Raw genomic sequence first — 21,507 nt, forward strand, 5'->3', positions numbered from 1 at the left:
GAAAGAAGACAGCCTGAGGTCTGTGCTTATTGAGGGGCCAGTGGCCAAGCCTGGGGACCCCCAGTCTGCCCATCTTTCTTGCCCTTGAGCCTCCCTTTTGTCTCGTTGGCGAGGAGGATGAAGGAAGGGCCCAGTTCCCTGGGGCGGTGGAGGATCCGGCTGGGGAGCCCAGGGCATCTGGACCACCCGCATGTCCGCACCCCACGGCCTTCAGGCATCCCTGGCCCTGGCCTTCTGTGCACCCCCAGCCCTGGCATTTCCATCCGCACACAACTCTGCTTGCAGAAAATCAGTGCTGAGCCCACTGGGGCGCTCGTGGGCTGGGCTGGGCTGGGCTGGGGTGGGCCACCGGCCACAGTGACGGCGGCCAGCGCGGTGGCAACTGGAGACCTCCCCTGGGCTCAGTGGCCCCTCGGGCGCCGCAGGAAGGGAGGGCCCGCCTGTGGGCACACTGGGTGGTGGGGGGGCTGAACCCCTGCCCTGCCTCCCCGGGACAGGGCCGCAGCCAGCCGGAAGGTCCGTGACCTCTGGGCTCAGGGGTGTGGTCGCTTCTTCCGTCCGTCCGTCCGCCTGGCTGCTGCCCAGGCCGCGAAGGGGGGCTGGGGGCTGGGGGCTGGGGGCTGGGGGCTGGGGAAGGGGGAGGGGGCAGGAAGCCCAGGCCTCCCTGCGGCCCGGCCCCCTCCAGCAGGTGGCGAGGCCCGCCCTCCGGGTGGCCGCTCCCTGCCCCCAGCCGCCCGGCCCTGAGCGCCCCCCGCCGGGCCTTGGGCGCCTCTTCCCTTCCGTGCCCCTGTCCCTGTCCCTGCCCCTGCCCCGCCCAGGGCATCCCCTCCCCGCTCGCGCCGCAGGAAGGGCCTGGGCGCCCAAGGCCGGAGCCGGGCGCCGCGGAGCCGGGCGCCGCCAGGGGGCGCTGCGGCGCCGTGGACGCGAGCCGGGAGCCGGGGCCAGTCGGGGCGCGGGGTGCCGGCCCGAGGGTCTCCCGCGGCGGCGGCGACCGAGGCCCGGGTCTCGCGGGGCCCCCGCCCTCCCACCACTGCCCCGGGGAGGCGGCGGGGGCCGGCGCCCACTTGCCCCAGCAGCGCCCTGCGAGCGGACCGGGGCTGGGGGCGCCGAGGGGCCCCCAGGAAGCAGCCGCGGGGGTAGCTGGGGACTGTGCAGGGAGGGCATGGGCGCCCCCGCTTTCCCGGGGAGCCGAGGCCCTGCCCCAAGGAGGGACCCCGCAGCCGCCAAGTTTCGGCTTCCGGCCCCCGGGCGCTCGCAGCGCGCAGAGCGGAGACCTGTCCTGGGCTCAGCCCCGGCGCTGCCCCTTCCTTGCCAGCGCTTTGGGGCCGCTCCTTAAGCCCTCGGTGCTTGGGGTGAAGTAAGCGGTGGCCTGAAGGTGCCGGCGCCCGCTCCGCGGCTCGGGAGGGCCGTTAGCATCGCTCGTTACACATCCTGTTTGCTCACAGCCTCAGAGACCCAGACACTCAGCGCGGGGTGCGGAGCGTCAGGAAGGGGACAATCGCGGGGCAGCGCACCCTGTGCCTGGAGCACCCAGGAGACATTCGACCCAAACTGTCCCTTTCCAGGAAGACAAGGAGAACGAGAGGCTGCAGCAGGTTGAGCTCCAGAAGGTCCGTGCCAGGCCCTGACCGGGACAAGCTGCTGAGCACCGCCAGCCCCAGCCCCCCCACCTGTAAAATGGGACGCCGCGTCTCTCATGTAAGGCCAGGGGTGCACATCTAGGACCGGGTGTGGCACACAGTAGGTGTTCAATAAACCTGGGTGGCCGCCTCCCCAGCTTCGTCACACAATGAGACAGGCTTGTAGAGGGAGGCCTGAGACCGGCCATCCCCCACCATCCAGGAGGGGACAAATGACAGCCGCCGTGAGGCCATCTTGGCAGGGTGTTGGGTGGGAGGACAGTAGCTTTCAGTGCCACTGGCTGACCCTCTGGGCCTGGGCACAGCCCCTCTCCCGGCCATCGAGCCCTGTTCCCTGCTGAGGCTGCCATCCCCTGAGCAGCAGGAGGAGGGTGGACAGTGGCCGCAGCAGCAGGAAGGCCACTAGAGGTGGTGCTTGTGAAAGGCACAGGTGCAGAGGGGTGACAGACTCAGCAGAATGACCGGGGGGCGGGGGGGGGGGTCTCCCAGGGTGCCAGGGAACTTCGTGGCCATTCTCACTGACCCCTCACTGTATGTGAGAGCAACCAAAGTCAAAGAGGTAAGGGGCTTGCCCCAGGTCACATGGCTAGGCAGAGGTGGGTGGGGCAAAGGCGGCGGAGCCTGTATGTCTCCTCCATGATCAATATCCAGGCCACATTCATTTCTGCAGCCCTCTCCATACCAGCATGGAAGAGCGTGAAGATGTGTTTGTTGAGTGAATGACTGTGTCTGCCAGGCAGCATTACCAAAGATCTATGGTTGTGGTGAGGGAGGGGATGTTCTGCTCAACTTTGTTCTTCTCTGAGCTCCCTTGCTCCTGAGCTCAGGTCCAGACCCTTCAGTGGACTCTGAGATGTGCAGTGACCCCTGGAGACTCCGTTCTGTGAGGAGTGGCTCAGCCAGGACAAGTGCAGCCTCTGGGGTCCAGCTACTATTCCTAATTCTCTTCATGATTGTCCTGGGGCAGGAGGGACAGGAGGGGCTGGGAGGTCTGTGGGCAGGGCTGGGAGCCTTAGGAAGACAGGACCTAAGCTTGTGAATAAGAGCGCCCATGTTAGGCACAGCTGCCCCATGCTGAGGGTGAGCACGTTGGGTTGGCCATTGGTTGGGGATGTTCATGCAGCCATCCGTTCATTATTGAGCACCTGTTGTGTACCAGACGCTGGAGCATCAGACCTTCTTTGGCTGGAGAAATGGACAGTCAACAAATAAACTTAGGATGTGAGGGCAGGGGGTGACAAGTGGGAAGACAGACAGCAGGGCAGACTTGGAGCAGAGCAACCCTGGGCCTGGGTCAGACAGAGGAGGCATCGTAGGGACAGGAGCCGGGATGACCGGGAGGTAGGGGGCTGCCGGGTGGAAGGCAGGGGAGAGGGTCCCCGCAGAGGGGCCTGCTGGCGAGGCCAGGAGGCCAGAATGTGCCGGGGTGGCTGACGCGGGGTGACAGAGACTCAAGAGAGGGACCGTCGCCCATGCCCTAGGCCCCCTTGCCCTCCTCCCCCACTGGCTCCCGGACCCCAAAATGGCACAGCCCGGAAAGGCTGCAGCAGCTCTATGGCCACAAGGGGACAGCAGAGGACACACCTAGGAAGGACTGGGAAGGCTGGGGGCTGACCCGGAGCCCTGGGGGACTCTCCAGCAGCTGGGCCTGGGGACCAGACCCTCCCAACTCTGCTCCTCTGTCCCCATCCTTGCAGCCCTCTTCTGAGCCTCCCCCAGCTCCTCGGCAGTCGGAACAGTGCCTGCTAAAATCCTGACGCTTGCCTCTGTGACATGGGGACCATCCCAGTTCCATCTCTGGGGCCCATTGTCGCTCTCAGTAACGTTGTTGGCAATCGCGCATACCTCCGCTGATTGACCTGCCTTGAGCAACCTGCTTTCACTCTGAGACTCAGTTTCCCCATATGTAAGCTGGGGGTGATGCCAGGGCTTAGGTGTGGGAATCCTGTGCAAAGAAATTGATATAGTACTGATAAGGCATGCCAGGTACTCAGCACAGTGCCTGGCACATAGTAGCTGCTCAGTGAAGATAATTTATAATGACAAGGATTAATGACTTGGGGTGTCGAGCCGAGAGAGACAGAGAGAGAGAGAGAGAGAGAGAGAGAGAGAGAGAGAGAGACTGTTCAGATGGGAACACTGAAGAGGAGGGATTTGCTAACGCATACCCACCAGGAACAAGGCTGGGAGCACCCCCCGCCAAGACTCCCTGTCCTTTTGCAGATGGGGACCCTGAAAGGGTTGTCAGCCTGGCCAAGGCCGCCGAATCTGGGATGCCAGCTTCCTGGCCACAGCTTATCCTGCCCCGCTGGAACACCTGCCTGTCAAGACCCCCTTTCCCCAGCCTCTCACCTGCCGCTGGTAGTTCCTAGACCATCTAGGCCCTGCTTGCACAGCACCTCCCACCCCAGGAGGTGACCGTCCCTCCCTGACAAGCCAACTCTGACGGGGGGAGGAAGGAGCTTGCTGGGGTGGGAGCTTCTCGGGCTGTGACTCCCGATGTCCGCCTGTGCCAACCGTGTGCGAGCAGAGAGCTGCAAACCCCGGAATGCCGCATGCCTGGAAACCTGGTCCTTTAGTCTTTGAGTTCTCAGATTATCCTAGTGGACGGGGCCCCCTCATTTCTAAGAGAGTACGGAAGGGAGCCCCTAGATTTTGATGCCCTTCGGGGTGCATGAGGTGTTTCCGGAGGGTGGGTGGGCACCCAAGGGGAGGCAGCTGGAGGTGGCAGTTTAGGGGAGCTGGGGGGGATGAGGGAGCATTGGGGAGTCTCAAGTGAACCCCCCTCCCCATGGGGAAGAACCTCCCCTGGATGGGTGTGCTCGTTCCCTTGGTGTGGAGGGGAAGCCCCTCTTCTGTGCCCCTCTCTCCCCACGTCCTTGTGAAACACCCACAGCCCTCTTGGAATAATTCCTCTGAAACCTCGAATACCTCCAGCGTCTCCCAGGGTATTTTTCTTGTGGTTAAGGTGGTATTTACAGTGAAAACAGCTATTGAAGCAAATCGCAAAAATAATGTCAGTGTTTCCACTTTTGACAAAAATGGGAAGGCAGGTGGTTTCTTGTCTGCGATAAGCGCATCTGCTCCTGCAATAATTACTATTTGAGATAATTATGAAAAAGAATTTAAATACTTAAGGCACGCACAGGGGCCAGGACAACTTTCTTTCGCCTTATTCATAATTTCTCCTGCAAGTTGGAGCCTTGTCCTGTCGTGGGCCGAGGGAGGGCCCCAGGAGAGGCACTGGAGGCAGTGGGCCAGTGCTCAGACCCTGGGGCTGGGGCCAGGGCCGGCTCCGGGCCCCCGGAAGGACCGTGGCTCCTGGAGGCGGGCACACTTGGGTTGAATCTGGACTTGTCTGGGGTGCCACTGTGGACAATGAGCTCTGCACCTCAGTTTCCTTATCTGGGCAGTGGGGCTAATGAGTGGGTACACCTTAGAGGATTGTTAGGAAAATCAAGCAGGTGAGGAAGGTCCGGGAAGCACCCAGCGCTCCGCAGGGGGAGCAGCCTGGGTTGGCATCTGAGGCTTCTGCAGCCCGGTGTCTGTGGAAATAAGACCCGGTGCTTGCTCAAGGAGAACCCGGTGAGTTTGCACTCCCTCCTCTCCACTCTCCCATCTGAACCTCTCCCCGAGGGATGCAGGATTCTGAGGGCAGCAGGGCAGCAGCGACTGCCCTAGAGCCAGAGAGGAGCAGGGCCCCAGGTAAGCTCAGGGGGCGGGGCCAGGGTTTAGGGCTGGGGCCCAGGTGTCCCAGTCAGAGCTCTGTGGGGCAAGGGGGGGTGTGTGTGTGTGGACTGTCAGGGAGAGAGTGTTCTCTCTGCAACCTGAGGTGTCCAAGCAGTGATCATCTACCAGGGATATTGGGGAAGGGCCGGGGCTAGGCTGGGGACCCCTGAAGACCTCTGTCTGGTCTTGGGATTTAAGGGTACATCAAGACCCAAGGAACCTGGGTCCTAGGGGAAGCTAGGGAAGGGAGACATGGAGAGAAGGTGACTGGGGCGGATGAAGCACACACAGGGGCCTCTAATGGAGCCCAGCTTTCAAGCTGCCTCCACCCAGGGCTGCCTCTGGGGGCCTGGGGACCTGCATGAGTGGAAATGAGGCAGGGGGCTGGCCTGCATGACCTTGGGGGAAGAGGGTCCTGTGACCCATTCAAGCACAAATGAGGAATCCACCCAGGGGGTCACAAGAAGACAAGGCAGGGGCCTCAGCTGGTCCTGCTCTGACTCATTCTCTGGTGTTGCATAGGTCTGTCTGTGCCTGACTCGGGCCTCACTTGCCTCATCTTTGCAACAATAGGGTTTGACTGTAAATGAAAACCCCGAAGAGCGATGGCTTAAATGAGGGAGAAATTCCAGATCTTTTATATTGAAGCCTAGAGGTAGTTGGTACAGTTCTGGCATGGAGACCAGCCTTCTAGCTTCTGGCTTCACGAAACTGAGGAGATCTGGTTCTTATGGTCCAAGATGGCTGCTGGAGTTCCAGCCATCACGTCTGAGTTCTAAGCAGAAAGACGGAGGGTGGAAGAAGAGAAAGGGACAAAGTGTGGGTATCGGATTTCTTTTGAGACAGGCTCCTGGAGGTTGGTGCTGGGCACTATTTCAAACGTCCCAATGTTTAGAGCTCAGCCACACAGTCACTTCGCAATGCCAGAGGCTTGGGAGTGAGGTCTGTATTCTGGGAGCCCAGCTGCAAATCAGAGAAAGAAGGGGGAGGATGGGGCTTGGATCTACCCCCAAACTCTGCCCCAGAAGGGCCTTTCTGGTTTGGCCCATGAGGGGCCCGAGGGTCTGGATGTGGACGCCGTGCTGTGTCCCAGACTCTAAAGGATAGAGCGCAGGCTACACTGGAATGAACAAGTTTTCCAAACCCCAAGGTTGTGATTGTGAGGGTGCACAATTTTCTAACTGTAGTGTGCGTGCATGCGCGTGCGCGCCTGCGTGCCGCAGAGCGCCCCTCCCCCGCGCAGGGAGCAGGTTTGGGGCTCTGGGGCGCAGGGGCTGGCCCGCGGTGGACAGCGTCCGCGGCGGGCGGGCGGCTCCCGGGCCCCTGGAATCCACTCGGCGGCCTGTCGGCGCACGTGCCCGCGCAGGAGGCCCGGGGCCAGGGCGGGAGGGGGCGCCCAGGAATGCGGCTCTTCCTAAGCGGGGCGGCCGGCGGGGGGCGCCCGAGAGCAAGCTCCGGCGCGGGGCGGGGGTCTGCGCCGAGCTGCGGGCTCGGGGCCTCCAGGGCCGCCTGGCGTGGGGTGTGTGTGCCTCGCAGCGGCGCGGGGTGAGCTCGTGCCCTAGGCACCCGCAGTCCCGCAACGTCGCTGCCCGGGGGAGCTAGTCAGTTAAGACAAATTAGTGACGAAGGGGTCCGGGTAGCAGAGGATGCAGGGGCTGCAGTTCTAGGTGCCCGGTGGGCAAGGAAGGACTCGCTGGGAGGCGGGCACTTGGGCAGAGGCTTGAGACGGAGGAGGGAGCCCCGTGAGCACCCGAGAGACGGCGAGCCGGGCAGAGGGCACAGTCTGGGCAAAGGCCCTGAGGCCGGCCTGGGCTGGTGTGGCCAAGCTCCAGAGCAGCGCCAGGGTGGAAGCAGCTGCCCGAAGGGGAAGGAGGCAGGGGGGCGGTGAGGTCAAGGAGGTCATGGAGCTGGATGGGTGCACCCTAGTAGCTGTAGGCAGGGCCTGGCCCTGCTCAGGGTGGGGTGGGAGCCCAGGCAGGTCTGGACAGAGGAGGGTCGTGATCTGATCTAGGTTTTCAGGGGACACCTCTGACTGCTGCAGAGAGAAGATGGGTAAGGTGCAGGCGGCTCAGTGCCCCCACAGGCTGTCCTCCCTTCCTCAGCCGCATGCAGCTTCAGTCCTCCCGGTTCTGGCCCTCCCCCTTCACCAGGCCATCACCTGGCTCAGGCCTCAGCCCTCACCCGTCCCTCTCTTGCTTCCTGTCTCCTCTGAGCATTCAGTCCCTCCAGATGGCAAAGGGGCTCCGTGGTTCCAGACCTCCCATCGGGTGGGGGCAGGTTCTGGCCTTGGCAGGGGTTAGGCCACTTCTGAGACAGCTGCGGGGGGAGGAGGGCACCAAGCTCTGACTGGCCCTGCCCTGGGCTATCAGAATCAGCAGTTAACACAGGACGGGTGGGATGCCACAGACCGACCAGCTTAGCCTGGGTGAGGTGAGGCCGCCCCTCTCTGCACAGCTGCACCTGAGAGGCATGTGGCCTTCAGGGGGATAGGGTGCCGTCCCGGGGGACACAAGGCTGGGGCTCAGGCTGTAAGCGCTGTCCCAATTCCCCCTCTAGGGGACGTGACGTCTGTATTACTTGCTGCATTATCTGGCTGCGACAGATGACCCCACAGATGACACACTGTGACTTAACATACCTCTCCCTTAACAGCTCTGCAGGTCAGAAATCCAGAATGCGTCTTACAGGGATGGACTCGAAGCGTCAGCAGGGTTGTGTTCCTTCTGGACACACTGGGGGAGAAGCAGCTCCTTGTCTTTCCTGACCTCGGCAGGCCGCCTGCCTTCCTTGGCTCGTGGCCTCGTCCTTCGTCTTCAAAGCCAGCAGCCTCAGGTTTTTCTGTGACTTGGACCTTCTGCCTCCCATCTTCCACCTCTAGGGTGATGTTGGGCCCACCCAGAGAAGCAGAACAGCCTCCCACCTAACACCCTTCATTTCCGCATCTGCAAAGTGTCTTGCTATGGGAGGGAACACATTCAGAGGCTCCAGGGATTAGGATGTGGACATTTGGGGGCACATTATTTGTCTGCCAGGTGGCCCACAATGCAGCCATGCCCCCGCACTCCTGGGGGCGTCTGGAGCAGTGTGAGCTGCGTGGGGGGGGGTTGCCCCAAATAAGAGGAGAGGGAGGGTTTGCTTTCACTGCTCCCACTGCGGCAGAGAACATTCCAGACTATCTGGGCCCTTACCACTCAGCAGACCCTCTCGCTGCTTCCTGGGTTGGGAGAAGAAGGGGACGTGCCAGCAAAGACACCAGGAATCATCCCAAACCTGCAGCCACGGCCACCGCACATCCAGGGCTGCTCACGGTGGGCGTTCATTAATCTCAGGGTGCCAGGGAGGGGGAGTCCCCGTCCCACAGCGCTGCCTCCTGGCCCGAGCACCATGCTGCGGAGAGCAGGGCGGGCCACTGGGGAACAGCCTCCTCCCAGCCAGCAGCTGGAGGAAGGCAACGGTGAATCAGGCCTTGGGGAGCTCTGGAGAGCCCGGGGGCATGCACCCATGGGGAGACCCAAACAGCCCCCGCCCCAGCTTCCCCGCTGGCCTCCACAGCGGGCTGTCCACTTGGCCGCTCCCTGGGTGTCTTCATCTGCAGTCCCCTCACCCCCGGCCCACTCTGGGGCGGCCTCCTTCAGGCTGCACCTGCGTTTTGTCTGAGCCTATTTTCAGTGACTGAGTGAGGAAATTTTAAATTAAAATCTGTATTTGTTGCTTTTCTTGACAACGGTATAGCAGCAACCCCACAGCCCACACTTCCAGTTGGCAATGACCGGCTGGCCCTGAGTCCACCTCCCCTTTGATGGCGCCCATGCTGTCCTGCTCCCCACAGTCTCCACGCTTCCTACAGTCTGCCTGGCATTCCTCTGCTGTTGGCCTTCATTTTGCGTCCACGCCTTGTCAGGTCCTCACTATTCTCACCCCTCCCACCCTGTCCTGATGCCCCCAAGCTGGGGGTGAGGGGTGGGGGGCGCCTGGGCAGCAGGGACGCGGGGACCTGGAGAAGCCATAGTTTCCTGGTAAAGCCTGACCCAGGGACATGCTGTCCCCGGGGGCCCCGTGAGTGCAGAGCACTGGCCGAAGCGTACACTGACCATGGTGGAGGGCCCGTCCTGTCGTGGCACCCTCCAGTGCTAGGCCCTGAAGACTGCCCACCCCCACGGGCCCAGAAGTGTGGACACCGAGCCCGTCTGCCTGCACTGGGAACTTCAGCACTGCCTTCACCTTTCTGGGCCCTCGTTGGTTTTGCCACCTGCATACAGAGAATGTGCTGGGTGACAAGTGCTCTATGAGGCCCTCCAGCCCAGGTCCTAAGCCACGGCCTCAACTGCTCTGTGACGTCATCTGGTGCTGGATTCTGCTTCTGCGTCACCCCCCACCCTACCCCACCCCACCCCCACCCCCGGGGACCTGCACTTCACAGAGGGGAAGACCCCACCCCGCCCCTTAATCCCTACTCAGCCTCACGCGTGTGGTCACCCACATGCATGATAACACCCTGGACGGGTGTTCACAAGCATCCAGACTAAAGGGAAGAGTGACTTAACACTTATTTTATTTTTTTAAAGATGAATTTATCTATTTTAGAGAAAGAATGTGCAAGTGCACAAGTAGGGGGAAGAGCACAAGGAGAGGGAGGGAAAGAATCTCAAGGAGTCTCTGAGCAGAGCACAAAGCTTGACAAAGGGCTCGAACTCACAACCCAGAGATCACGACCTGAGCAGAAACCAAGAAAGCAAGAGTCATATGCTCAACCCACTGCCCCACCCGGGTGCCCCGGGACTTAGTATTTATTAAGCACCTACTGTTTGCCAGGCACTGTTTGACGATGGATCCCCAGGGTCACTCTGTGAACTGGGTTCATCATCCTCTCATCACGATAAGAAACTGAGGCCAGGGAGGCCGTGCGAGCTGTCTCCATGGGGTGGGGGGGACTGTGGGGAGGTGTTGGATTTGGATGCAGGTGGCTTTCCCCACCTGTGGTGACAGCCCAGGTGAGCCAGGAGGAGACCGAGTGTGAGCTCCTCAAAGGCTCCGGGGCTCACACCCAGCCCCAGTGAGTGGTGGCAGGCAGCTCCACCTGGACTTTGTCTGGGAGTGGGAGGCAGCCAGTGGGTCGATGTGCTGCTGGGCAGGGCCGCCGGGGAGGGGCGGGCAGGAAGACGAGGGGGCCTTGGGCCCTGCCAAGAGGTATTGATTCCAGGCACCAGGCACTGCGCTGGGGCCCAGCCAAGAGATGAGGTCATGAAGGACGGGGACGGTGACTCCGGGGGCCACGGCGTCCCGGCCGATGACGTGATCGCCAGACGTGAGGAATCTCTCTCTGCCTGGAAGATGCAGGCTCTCTCCTTCCTTCTCCTTGACAGCCCCCTCATGCCAGCCCACGGTACCAGGGCAGGGGAAGTCTGTGGGCCCTGCCTTGCTGTGGTGCTGTGTGACCTCGGGCAAGTCACTGCCCCTCTCTGGGCTTCCTTGCGGAGTTCCATGCCTCTGGGGGCACCTCCAGTGGATACTTTGATCAGTCCTCACCAGAAATCCTCCATTTCCAGAGGGTCGGGCAGGAAGGCAGGGGTGCCTGGGGAGGGAGTCGTCAGCAGCTCCCAACTGCCTCAGTTTCCCCACCTAGTCCTTCAGGACAGGAGGTGGCTTTCTTTCTAGCTCTCTCTGGAATTACATCTTGGGGAAGCTGGAGTGTGTAGTGGGGGCTGGAGCCCCAGGCTCTGCCACCTGCAGGCTGTGCAGCCTTAGGTGAGCTGCTTACCCTCGCTGTGCCTAGTTGCCCATCACGAGGCTGTGGTGTGGGCATGTGCTGAGCCTCCCTGTGCAGGGCCTGGTGAGATGCTGAGTGTGCAGGTGGACTCCTGGCAGTAACACATCCCTGGAGTCCTCCTGGTCTGAGTTTGGGTCCTGCCTTTAGTACTGCTTAGTTATAAGACCTTGAGTGGGTCGGCCCCTTCTCTGAGCCTCAGTTGCTCCATCTGTAAAATGGGGACAGCAGTATCTCCCAGAGCGGGCCGCTGGTGACATGTGAGAAGGCTGTGTGCGGCGAGCACCCGACGGTCCGGCCCTGTGGAGGCTGGCAGCTGATGTCCTGGCTGCCTGGCTGGCCCTGCCCTGCCCTGCCCTCCCCTCGGCTCAGCCCCGGGCCCTGGAGAGCAGCCTGTTGGAGTCCTCAGCTGTGGCTCAGTGCATCACCAGAGGGCTGCGGATGGCTGTGGTGACCACCATATCTTTCAAATCTCCCAGAGTTACAGCCCAGCACCCTCCGGTCCTGGAAGCCACCGTAGCTGCAGGATCACAGATCCCTGAGCCTCTTGAAAGTTTCTGTTTCAGGGATCCCTGGGTGGCTCAGCGGTTGAGCATCTGCTGTCGGCCCAGAGTGTGATCCCAGGTCCTGGGATCGAGTCCCACATCGGGCTCCCTACATGGAGCCTGCTTCTCCCTCCGCCTGTATCTCTGCCTCTCTCTCTGTGTTGCTCATGAATAAATTTTTTCTTTATTTTTTTTTAAAAATAAAATTTCCAATTTAATTCAGGGGTTGTGAAGTAACATTAGGGGGAAGAAACCCAGATAAACCCAGATAAACAACAGGAGGACAAGAGAACTTGCCTGCAATTTCTTCCCGCAAAGCTGGCCCCTCAGCATCTAGATGATCCACAGGGATGCTCGTTTGCATCTCGAGCCTCCTCCACTGTGGGTGCGCATGCAGATTTACATTTAGAGAGAAGGGGCCACACCATTTTTCATTTTAATGGCACAGAGTGCACATCTTTCCATGTTGGGGAACGTTTCTCTACAGCATCATTTCACAACTACATCATACCTCGTGGCCTCGACGTGGCATAACAACACACACAACCCAGCCCTCCGCTGGCAATTAGACGTGGTCTAGATTTTCCTGGCTGGAATGAATGTGCCCTATCATTCTTGCGGCTGAAACTGCCTGGTCCAAGCATGTGCATCTTTAACGTTTGATTCTTGATATTGGTTCATATTCCCAGCAGCTGTGTGTTCATTTGTGTGTAAAATGTTCTAGGCTTGCAAGTGATCTGTGCTGTGTTTGTTTCCTTTTTCAAGCACAATTTCCCAGGCTTCTGGAGAGGTGATACCACCTAGAGAGGCCGACTGCTTTCTTGGGGGTCCTTGATATCAGCCGCATCTCCTCCCACTCTGGGCCTCTCGTAGTACTTTCTAGCCATGCTGGCCATTTCACTGTTCCTCCAGCGTGTCAAACATCTCTGCCTCAGGGTCTTTGCACCTGATGTTTGCTCTCCCTTGGAATCTCTTCCTTAGATAGCCATGATCCATCTATTTCTCAAGAACTCACATTCTATTTCCTGAGAAGTCTCCCCGGGCCATTCTAGCTCATATATGCCTGCCCGCCCTATCTCCTTATAATCCTGTTTGTACCATAGAACCATCACGTTTGCAATTTGTCTTTTCTGTATCTCTGTTCACTTGCTTCAGGTCCAGCTCTTTCAGGGGGACAGTGTGGCACCAAGTGAAAGTAGCTGTGGCACCGCCTGAAGGTCAGTCTGTCTCTCTTGATGGAAAAAACGAGCCTTCACTGTGCCACTCTCCGCCGTCTCCTTCAAGGCCAGGCTGGTTCCTGGAAGTGAGAATTAGAAGAACTGTGAACTTGGAAGCAAGTGTGCAGAGACCCAAGAGCAGATCCTCTTGGCCTCTTATTCAACAGAACATGCACTGGGCACTCTGAGGGGCAGCAGAGCAGCAGACTTGGCTTCGTTCTCCAAGTCTCGGTTCTCCCAGCTGTAAAATGGGAACAGTGCTTTCTAGCCAGCATGTGTATTGTGAAGAAAAAGGCAACGATGTTTGTAAAGTGCCCAGCTCTGCATCCAGCTCATGATGGTGAAAACGCACAGAGTTCTTGCCCATATCTGTGCCTGGGGCACTGTGCGTGCACTTGACGCAGACTATCTCATTTACCGCACATAACCCCGGTGTAGTGTGGGGTAAGTCCTGCGCTATCCCCATTTTACAACTAGGCAAATTGGGCCCAGGGAGGTCATTGCCTAAGGTTGCCTGGCTCGTGAAGGATGGAGTTGAGATTCCACCCGGACCCTTGGCCCCGTCTCCCCACTGCACAGCCCTGCCTGTTACGTGGTGGCTGTAAGTTAAAAGAGGTGGCATCCACTATGACTCTGATGCCCTGGGAGACCTTGAGCAGGGTGCATCTTCCCTACAGGCCTCAGTTTCCCCATATGTTAAGTAAAAAATAAACCACACTTGTGTTTCATGTATTTGTCAGGGATTTTTTGGGGGAAAGTAGGATTGAGTCTTTGGGAAGCTTCTGACAGGAAGGGGACTGCAGGACCGAGCACAGGATAAGGGGGGAAGCAAAGGATGGAAAAGAAAATGCTTGGAGGAGAGCCAAGGGTCAGAGTCTAACTCATTCTGGGTCAGGCACTCATTTTGAGGACATTGCACTGCTCTCCTCTCTCTACCCCATGTCCTCCCTCTCACCCCCTCCTCCTCTGCTACAGCTTCTCCAGGGGAAATGCCACCATGTCCTACCCTTGGCTGCTCACAGAATGGAGCCTGGGTCAAGGTGGAGGTGGCCACAAATGGACTCAGGAATCAGAACGGCCTTGTCACACTGTCAGGACTCCTGCAAAGTGAATCTGGCTAGAAATTAATGTGAATCCCAGGACTTGGGTCCAAAAAGCAAGCTATGCATGGCCAGGATCAGAAGATACGGCTTAGCACTGTCCATGGTGTCCAGGAGCTCAGTCCCTATGGTACAGACAAGAAAACGTGCCCTAGGTCATATTACTTAAGGCATAGAGCCTAAAAGGAGGAAACTGATTGCTGCTTGCATCCATTAGCATCCCCTAGGTGCTACAGCTGAGATCCTTGAGAAAAAGACAGGTATAGGTGGAGGTGTGTCTTGAGGGGGCAGCCTGACAGTAGAGAATTCACTGCATGGGGAGCAATTAGAGAAGCTGGGCCAGGGATCCCAGTCACTATCTCCCCTAGTGCCTGCAGGGCTATCCTGAAGTGACAAGGGTGGGGGGTTTAGGCAAGTCCGTGGGTCAGAGGGTAGGGGACAGGACCCTTTACATATATATGTGTGCAGCGCTGCAAGAAGCTGGTAGCTCTGTTGGAATAAGTCCTAGTTTCTGGGAAAGAAATGGATTATTTTGGGATTATATGTATTCTAACCATCTATCCATCCATCCATCCATCTATCCATCCATCCATCCATCCATCCATGTATCTATCCACCTACCCACTGATCCATCGAACTACCCATGCATGCCCTCATCCATCCAACCACCCACATACTCACCCAACCACTGACTGATCCACCCCACACCCACCCATCCATCCACTTACCCAACCACCTGCTCATCCATTCACCCATCCACCCACCATCCACTTACTCATTACCCACTCATTCATCCATCCATCCATCCATCCATCCATCCATCCAACCACCTACATACTCACCTATCCAGCCAACCACCCATTCATCCATCCGTCTGTCTGCCCATCTATCCATTCACCCATCCATCAATTCATTTACCCACCTATCTATCTATTCAAGATTTACTAAGCCTTTTTGCACTAGGCTGGAACAATGAAACAGACACAATTTCTGCCCTCACAAAGCTCATAGGCTGGGGTAAAGGCTAAACAGACAATAGCCCCTACTGGGGTAAGTGCCAGGTGAGTGAGTGTCCTGACCAGGGAAGTGTGAAGGAGGGTGGAGAGACTGCTTTTTGAAGAGGGATTTAGGTGTCAGAAGGAAGGTTAGGCAAGATGACCTCAGGGTCTGTCAACAGGAAGGGGCAGCTTGGCACAGTGTCCCTGATCTCAGGCTGTCTTTGGCAGTACAGACCATGATTTTTAGCCTCCAGAGGCCCTCAGAACGTTTCTTCTAGGGAACTGCATGGGTCCTCCAACATTCAAGCTGGGATCCACAGAGTAAAGAAAAAAGTGTGTGAGTGGGGTTCTGGATTACCCACTTCCTTCAACAAAAGCAACGTGAACTTTCCTCTGCACCAGGTATTGGGTGCTGCATGAACTCTGGTTTGAGCTAGAGACCCTTGTTCTCTCTAATGGTCCTCTGTGGATTCGGCCTTCCCAGTGCTTGGTTGGCCTTCTTAGGGGAGATTTATTATCTTTTGGGGATAATAGGGATTGGAAGGGGAGTAGATTATCACTCTGGGCTTCACACAGGAGCATATGTGCCAGGCATGGCCAATCAGATGAGAGTATGCTCCCATCACAGTGACAGGGCGAGGGTGTGTGTATGTGTCAGGGGGTCACATGACCTAAAACAGGCCAACTAGCCTGAGTCTTGAGATTCTTCTTGGTGCCATCCGGGTGGATGTCTTCTTGCCTTCCAGAAGCTTGGAGCTTGGCTGTGATCTGGGAGCTCCGGGCATTTTTAATTTAATTTTTAAGCACTTTTAATTATTTATTCTTTCCAGCATTATTGAGGTATAATTGACACATTTGCAATGTGTGTGATGTGCTGATTGGATATGTCTAGACATTGTGAAAGGGTTCCTCCCATCTAGCTAATTAACATATTCACACCCCATGCATTTCTTTGCTGTGAGTAGTAAGAACATATAAATTCTATGCTCTTAGCAAATTTTGCTCATAGGATACGGTGTTATCACCGATATCGCCATGTTGTACATTAGCTCCTCAGATATTATTCACCTTGTACGCTCTTACCAACCTCTCCCTATTTCCCACACTCCTAATCCCTGGCAACCACTTTTCTACTCTCTGTTTCTAGGAGTTTGACTTTTTTTTTTTAATATTCTACATACAAGCAATACCATGAAGTATTTGTCCTTCTCTGTCTGGCTTATCTCACTTAGCATCATGCCCTCACGATCCAACCATGTTGTTGCAAACGGCAGGTTTTCCTTCTTTTTTGTGGCTGAGTAGTATTCCATTGTGTATAGGCACCACATCTTTATCCAGTCATCCGTTTATGGACACTTAGATTGTTTCCCTATCTTGGCTACTGTGAATAATGCTGCTGTGAACATGGGAGTGCAGGTATCTCCTCAATATCTTGTCTTCATTTCCTTTGAATACGTCCCCAGAAGTGGGTTGGATGGATCCTATGCTAGTTATAGTTTTAATTTTTTCAGTAATCTCCAAACTGTTTTCCATAGGGACTGCACCAATTTACACTCCCACCAACAGTGCACATGCATTCCCATTTTTCCAGTTTTGGAAGCCAGTTTGAGTTGGCTGTCCTTTACGCCTAAAATAATCCTGGCCAATATATTCTCTGGCATTGCACCTGTAGGGAAAACTGAGACCTTAGAGAAGGAAATGATTTACCCGTAGTCACCTGGCAAGCTTGTAAAAGACATAGGATCTAGCTTAAGGCCCTCTGGTCACCAACCAGCATTCTGCTTCTCACAGCTTCCCATGCTATACCCTGGTTAGAATGGCCCCTGGGGAGAGCTGGCAGGGGGCTCAGAGCCCTCAGCATCAGGCAAGGCAGGGTCAGTTCTTTCTCCTGCCAATGGGGTCCCTTCAGCCAGCAAGAGCCCATCTCTGTACTGAGGAGCACTGTGTGCAGTGGATGGAGCTGGAGGGAGGGGAGGGGGCCAACCCAGTCAGAATTCCATTTGGAAAGAATAGCTTCTCTCATTTGTAGAGCCCGGGATTCCACATTGGAAATGTCTCAATGCTCAGCTCATGCCTGAATTTCAAACAATCTTTCGTGGAACCACAGACTTCCTGGGGTCCTTTGGTATCTATGTTTTCCAAGAGGAAAACAACTGCATTTTTCATTTTTAAAATATGTTTTGGGGATTCGTTGAACGGTTTAGCTTGAAAAATAAATACAGATTCAACCACTAAAAAAAAAAAAAGTTTGAAATACACTGGGCTCACATCCACAGCCATTTTACAGAGAGGGAAACTGAGGCCCCAAGCAGAGTCGGGACTTTGCCAAGGACCTGCCGGAGGGCGATCTTGCTGGGTGACAGCAGCCAGGCCTGGTGCCCTGTCCGAGCCTCCGTGGGACAAGGGGGTGGCTGGGAACTCTCCAGCTACATACTCTGCATCCCAGGTCACCCACTGTGTTCTCCCGTCCTCACAGCCACCTTCAGTTAAGTTAGAAGTCATTTCTGTCTTTACAGAAAGGACAGATGAATCAGAGGTTTGATCAGCGAAGGGGCTCAGGCAGTTCCCCAACCAGCTTCGTCATTCCTTTGTGCCTTGAATGAAATTCCTCTTCAGTACGTGCCTTTCAGGAAAAAGAAAGGAGGGGGAGAGAAGAAGAAGAAGAACATAGGCAAAGAATCCAGAGAGATGGATTGACCCTGATAATATCAAAGAGTTAATTTCTGAGCTCATTCCTGAGCTGTCAGGGGTCTGGAAGGCTTTCTGTAAGCCATAAATAACGCATTTTAATAATGGGGACTTTGATTCCTCTCTGGGGGCTGAAACCGTATTGTGATTCGGGTGGCAGCTTGTCAGGGTGCCAACATAGGGTTTCTCCGGCACTTATTAAGGGATTACATATTTTGGGCATGTTCAGGTCTTCATGGTCTACTGGAAAACCATCCTGCCGAAAACGCTTTTGACCCAAGGAAATGGACTTTTAGCTGAAAACAATTTTTTTCCCACCAATCAAGTTCATTGTTTACCAGTTTCACCCTGAATTTGGTTGAAAGTTATTAATTATGTTCTTCATGCCCCTGGTGCTCCAGCAGCTGCATGACTCACAGGGTCCCAGTTTGCCGGGACCCACGTCTAACCCAACTGTACCTAATGGAACTTCAGTATCTCTGGGGAATGCAGCGACATTACCTTCGACAACCTTCAGGGCTGAGCTCTGTCCAGACCGGGTTCAAGCTGAACTGTATCTCCAAAGACCCAGCCTGTAGGCTTTGCTGTGACGTTGCTGTAGGATCTTGGGCAAGTCGCTTAACATCTCTGGACCGCGTCTCCTCCTCTGCAGAGTAATAAGCCCGATGACTGTGTGGTTTAATGTTTGTTGAGGTCTGAAGAAGCGCTGGTTCTTCTCCTACAAAACGGGAATGATGATACCACCATGCGAGAGATGTCTTGGTCACCTGGTTCTTTTTCAAGGAACAGAAGACAAAACCACAGATGAGATAGACACAGCATTTGTGGCTCCCTGGAAAAACAGTAGGGCTTTTATGCTCCACTGCAACATTCATATGTTTTTTTATTCTATAAAGGATGGAAGAGAAAAATATATGCTAACCATGGCGGATACTGCCATCTACCTAACCAATATCCATCTCCCCTTTTTCTCAGTAATAGAACTCCGGTTTTGTTCAGAGCTGCACAATGCCTGGGGAAAAGAGCTACATTTCCTAGCTTCCCTTGAGGTACGAAGGGCATGGGAAATGGTCCTAGCCCATGAGTCCTAAGCAGAACTTGCCAGGAGGGGTTTTTAGGAAACATATTTTACTGTTTATCCTCTGGCAGTTTTTTTTCTTTTCTTTTCTTTTCTTTTCTTTTCTTTTCTTTTCTTTTCTTTTTTCTTTTCTTTTCTGCCCGGGATTTGGATTTGGTGCTGGAACTTTGCAGCCACTTTGTAAGCATGAGGACAAGGAGCGCACTATTCCACTGTGGAGTAGAGTGAGATGGAGTCCAAGTCCTGAGGATAGAGTGGAGTGTGGGCCTAAACCTGAGCCATAGACTTCCTGGCTTCTAGTTATGAGAGAGGAAAACAAACCACTGTCATGTTTTTAATCCACCATTAGTTAGATTTTCTATGAACTGCAGCCCCACAGACACATGTGATGAGTGAAAACTTCTAGGTAAGACGAGGTAAAAATTGAACTAGTGAGCAAGCCAGGGAAGGAAGTAAGAAGGCAGCTAGACAGACCACAGATTTCTCTACCCAGTTTTAAAAACTGCCCTTCAAGTCTGGCTTTGAGCTTCCTAGTAGCCAAGTAGAGGAGGAAATACCAACATTGACAAGATTCTCATTATCCCTAAAGCATGATTGTTGCAAAGAGAGACTCAGTTTCTCCTGGTATTTAGTTGTAGCCCCATGGCAGAGCTTCCCCAGGGCTTGGGCACCAGTAGGCACCTAATAAATGCCACGTGTTATTATGAACTCTCCTGCTTACTCCCCATTACAGGGACCACTGTCAGAGGAATGATAACAAAACAGACGTCCTGCACCCACCCCAATTCCCCCTCCTGCTGGCACAGCCCTCTGAGGCTCTAGGGCCCTCTCCTTCCCACATCCTCTGGCCAGGCTCTACCAGTGTCCTCTCCTCATCTATATCTTGAACTCTACTGGCTCCTTCCATCTCATTTAATCCTGCATCACCTACCTCTATCTGGAAAAGAAAGGCCCCCTCACTTCCTTCTTCACACTCCCCCAGTCCTGTTTCTTTTCTTCCTTCACAGCCAAACTTCCTAAATGATTTGTTTCTACCTGCTGCCTCCGCTTCCTCACCTTCCACTTTCTGGATTCAGTGTCAAACTCAGGACTATTTGGAGTCTTTATTGCGCTGAATCCTCATGCATTCATTGGCTCTACAAATTTTCCTCCACTGTTCCCACAGGCCAGGCCTTCTTCTGAGCACTGAGGATATATATGGCTGCGAATAGAACAGGTACAGATTCGAGCTGATAAATATGAAAGCATTGATAGTACAGTCAAACCCTGAACAACACCATGGTTTTTGTTTTGTTTTTTGTTTTTTGTTTTTTGCTTTTTCAACTGCTTTATTAATTTCACATTATGAAAATAATAGTTTTTCCTAAGAAGGGGTGAATTTCCCTGCTGGACAGAAAGTTTTACAGAGACAAAACAATATTTAATTACAAACTGCTAAGTGGAAACACCAAAAGGTTTACAGAAAAAGTAAATCACAAAACTACAAGTTTGTGGAGCAGAGGCCACATTATTAACCTCAAGGAAAACCTTAAGATTCAAGGTATAAGGCAAAAGTCATAATGATTATCAGGTTCAGGAGTTTGAAAGCGCTTATGATGCCTCATTTGCTGCTCCTTAGTCTTTCTCCGGATCTCCATCATTTGCCCTATGAACTTTTCCACATCATCTCCCATTTCATTGTGATCAATATGCTTGTTAGGTATGGCCCATTGAAAATTAGGGACAAGTCCTCTCATTTGCCCCAGCTTAACATTTCTTCCATTCTTAGGGCCTTCACTCCCTCTCGAATTGTGTTTCCTCTTCATTCTGCACAGGACCCTGTTCTTCGTTTTCCTGCTGGTCATTTTCCATGTTGACATTTTTCACCACTTGTTTCTCTTTGGATGCCATTGCTCCTGGGCCTATCCTTGCAGTCTCCTCCTCTTCCTCCTCCGGATTCTCACCCGCGACTGCGCCGCGGCGGCAACACTTGGACCAGCACACCTGCTCCCTTTCCACCTCCCTACTGGGAGAATCCACTTCTACATGGATTGTTTTCTTTCTTTCTTTTATTTTTTTTTAAGATTTTATTTATTTATTCATGAGAGACCCAGAGAGACAGAGAGAGGCAGAAATATAGGCAGAGGGAGAAGCAGGCTCCCTGCAGGGAGCCCGACGTGGGACTCGATCCAGGGACCCAGGGGGGAATCACACCCTGGGCCAAAGGCAGGCGGCTCAACCACTGAGCCACCCATGTGCCCCTATATAGATTCTTTTCAATAAATACAGGACAGTTCTATAAATGTCTTTTCTCTATGATTTTTTTAGTACCATTTTCTTCTATTTTCTCTAGCTGACTTTATTGTGAGGATACAGCATATGATACAACATACAGAAAATGTGTTAATTGACTGTTTATGTCATCAATAAGGCTTCTGGCCAACAGCTGCCTCTTAGTAGTTAAGTTTCTGGGCAGTCAGAAGTTATACACGGATTTTTTTTTTTTTTTTTTATACACGGATTTTTGACTGCATTGGGGGTCAGCGCCCATAATCGCCGTGTCGGTCAAGGGTCAACTATGTCGGTACACCAAGTACCACACTTATGGGCCCTGGAGAAGGATGCCTCGGGGTAACAGGGTGGGGAGAGCACTGTGGGAGGGGGCTGTATTAGATAAGGTAGCCAGGGCTTCCCAAAGGAGGTGACAGGATGAGCCTTGCAAAGATCCAGAGGAAGTGGGTTCTCGGCAAGCGCCGAGTCCCGGAGATG

General features: G+C 54.9%; 1 protein-coding gene across 1 annotated transcript; it reads right to left on the reverse strand.

Moving 5' to 3' along the window:
- Positions 1-20,294: 20,294 nt before the first annotated feature.
- LOC129521537 (protein BEX4-like) lies at positions 20,295-20,649 on the reverse strand. Its single transcript, XM_055343108.1, is given in 2 exon segments — positions 20,295-20,544; positions 20,546-20,649. Coding segments are annotated over 2 exon segments (354 nt in total).
- Positions 20,650-21,507: the final 858 nt, after the last annotated feature.

Source organism: Nyctereutes procyonoides, unplaced genomic scaffold (genome assembly GCF_905146905.1).
Source record: "Nyctereutes procyonoides isolate TBG_1078 unplaced genomic scaffold, NYPRO_anot_genome, whole genome shotgun sequence".
Taxonomy (NCBI): Eukaryota; Metazoa; Chordata; class Mammalia; order Carnivora; family Canidae; genus Nyctereutes; species Nyctereutes procyonoides.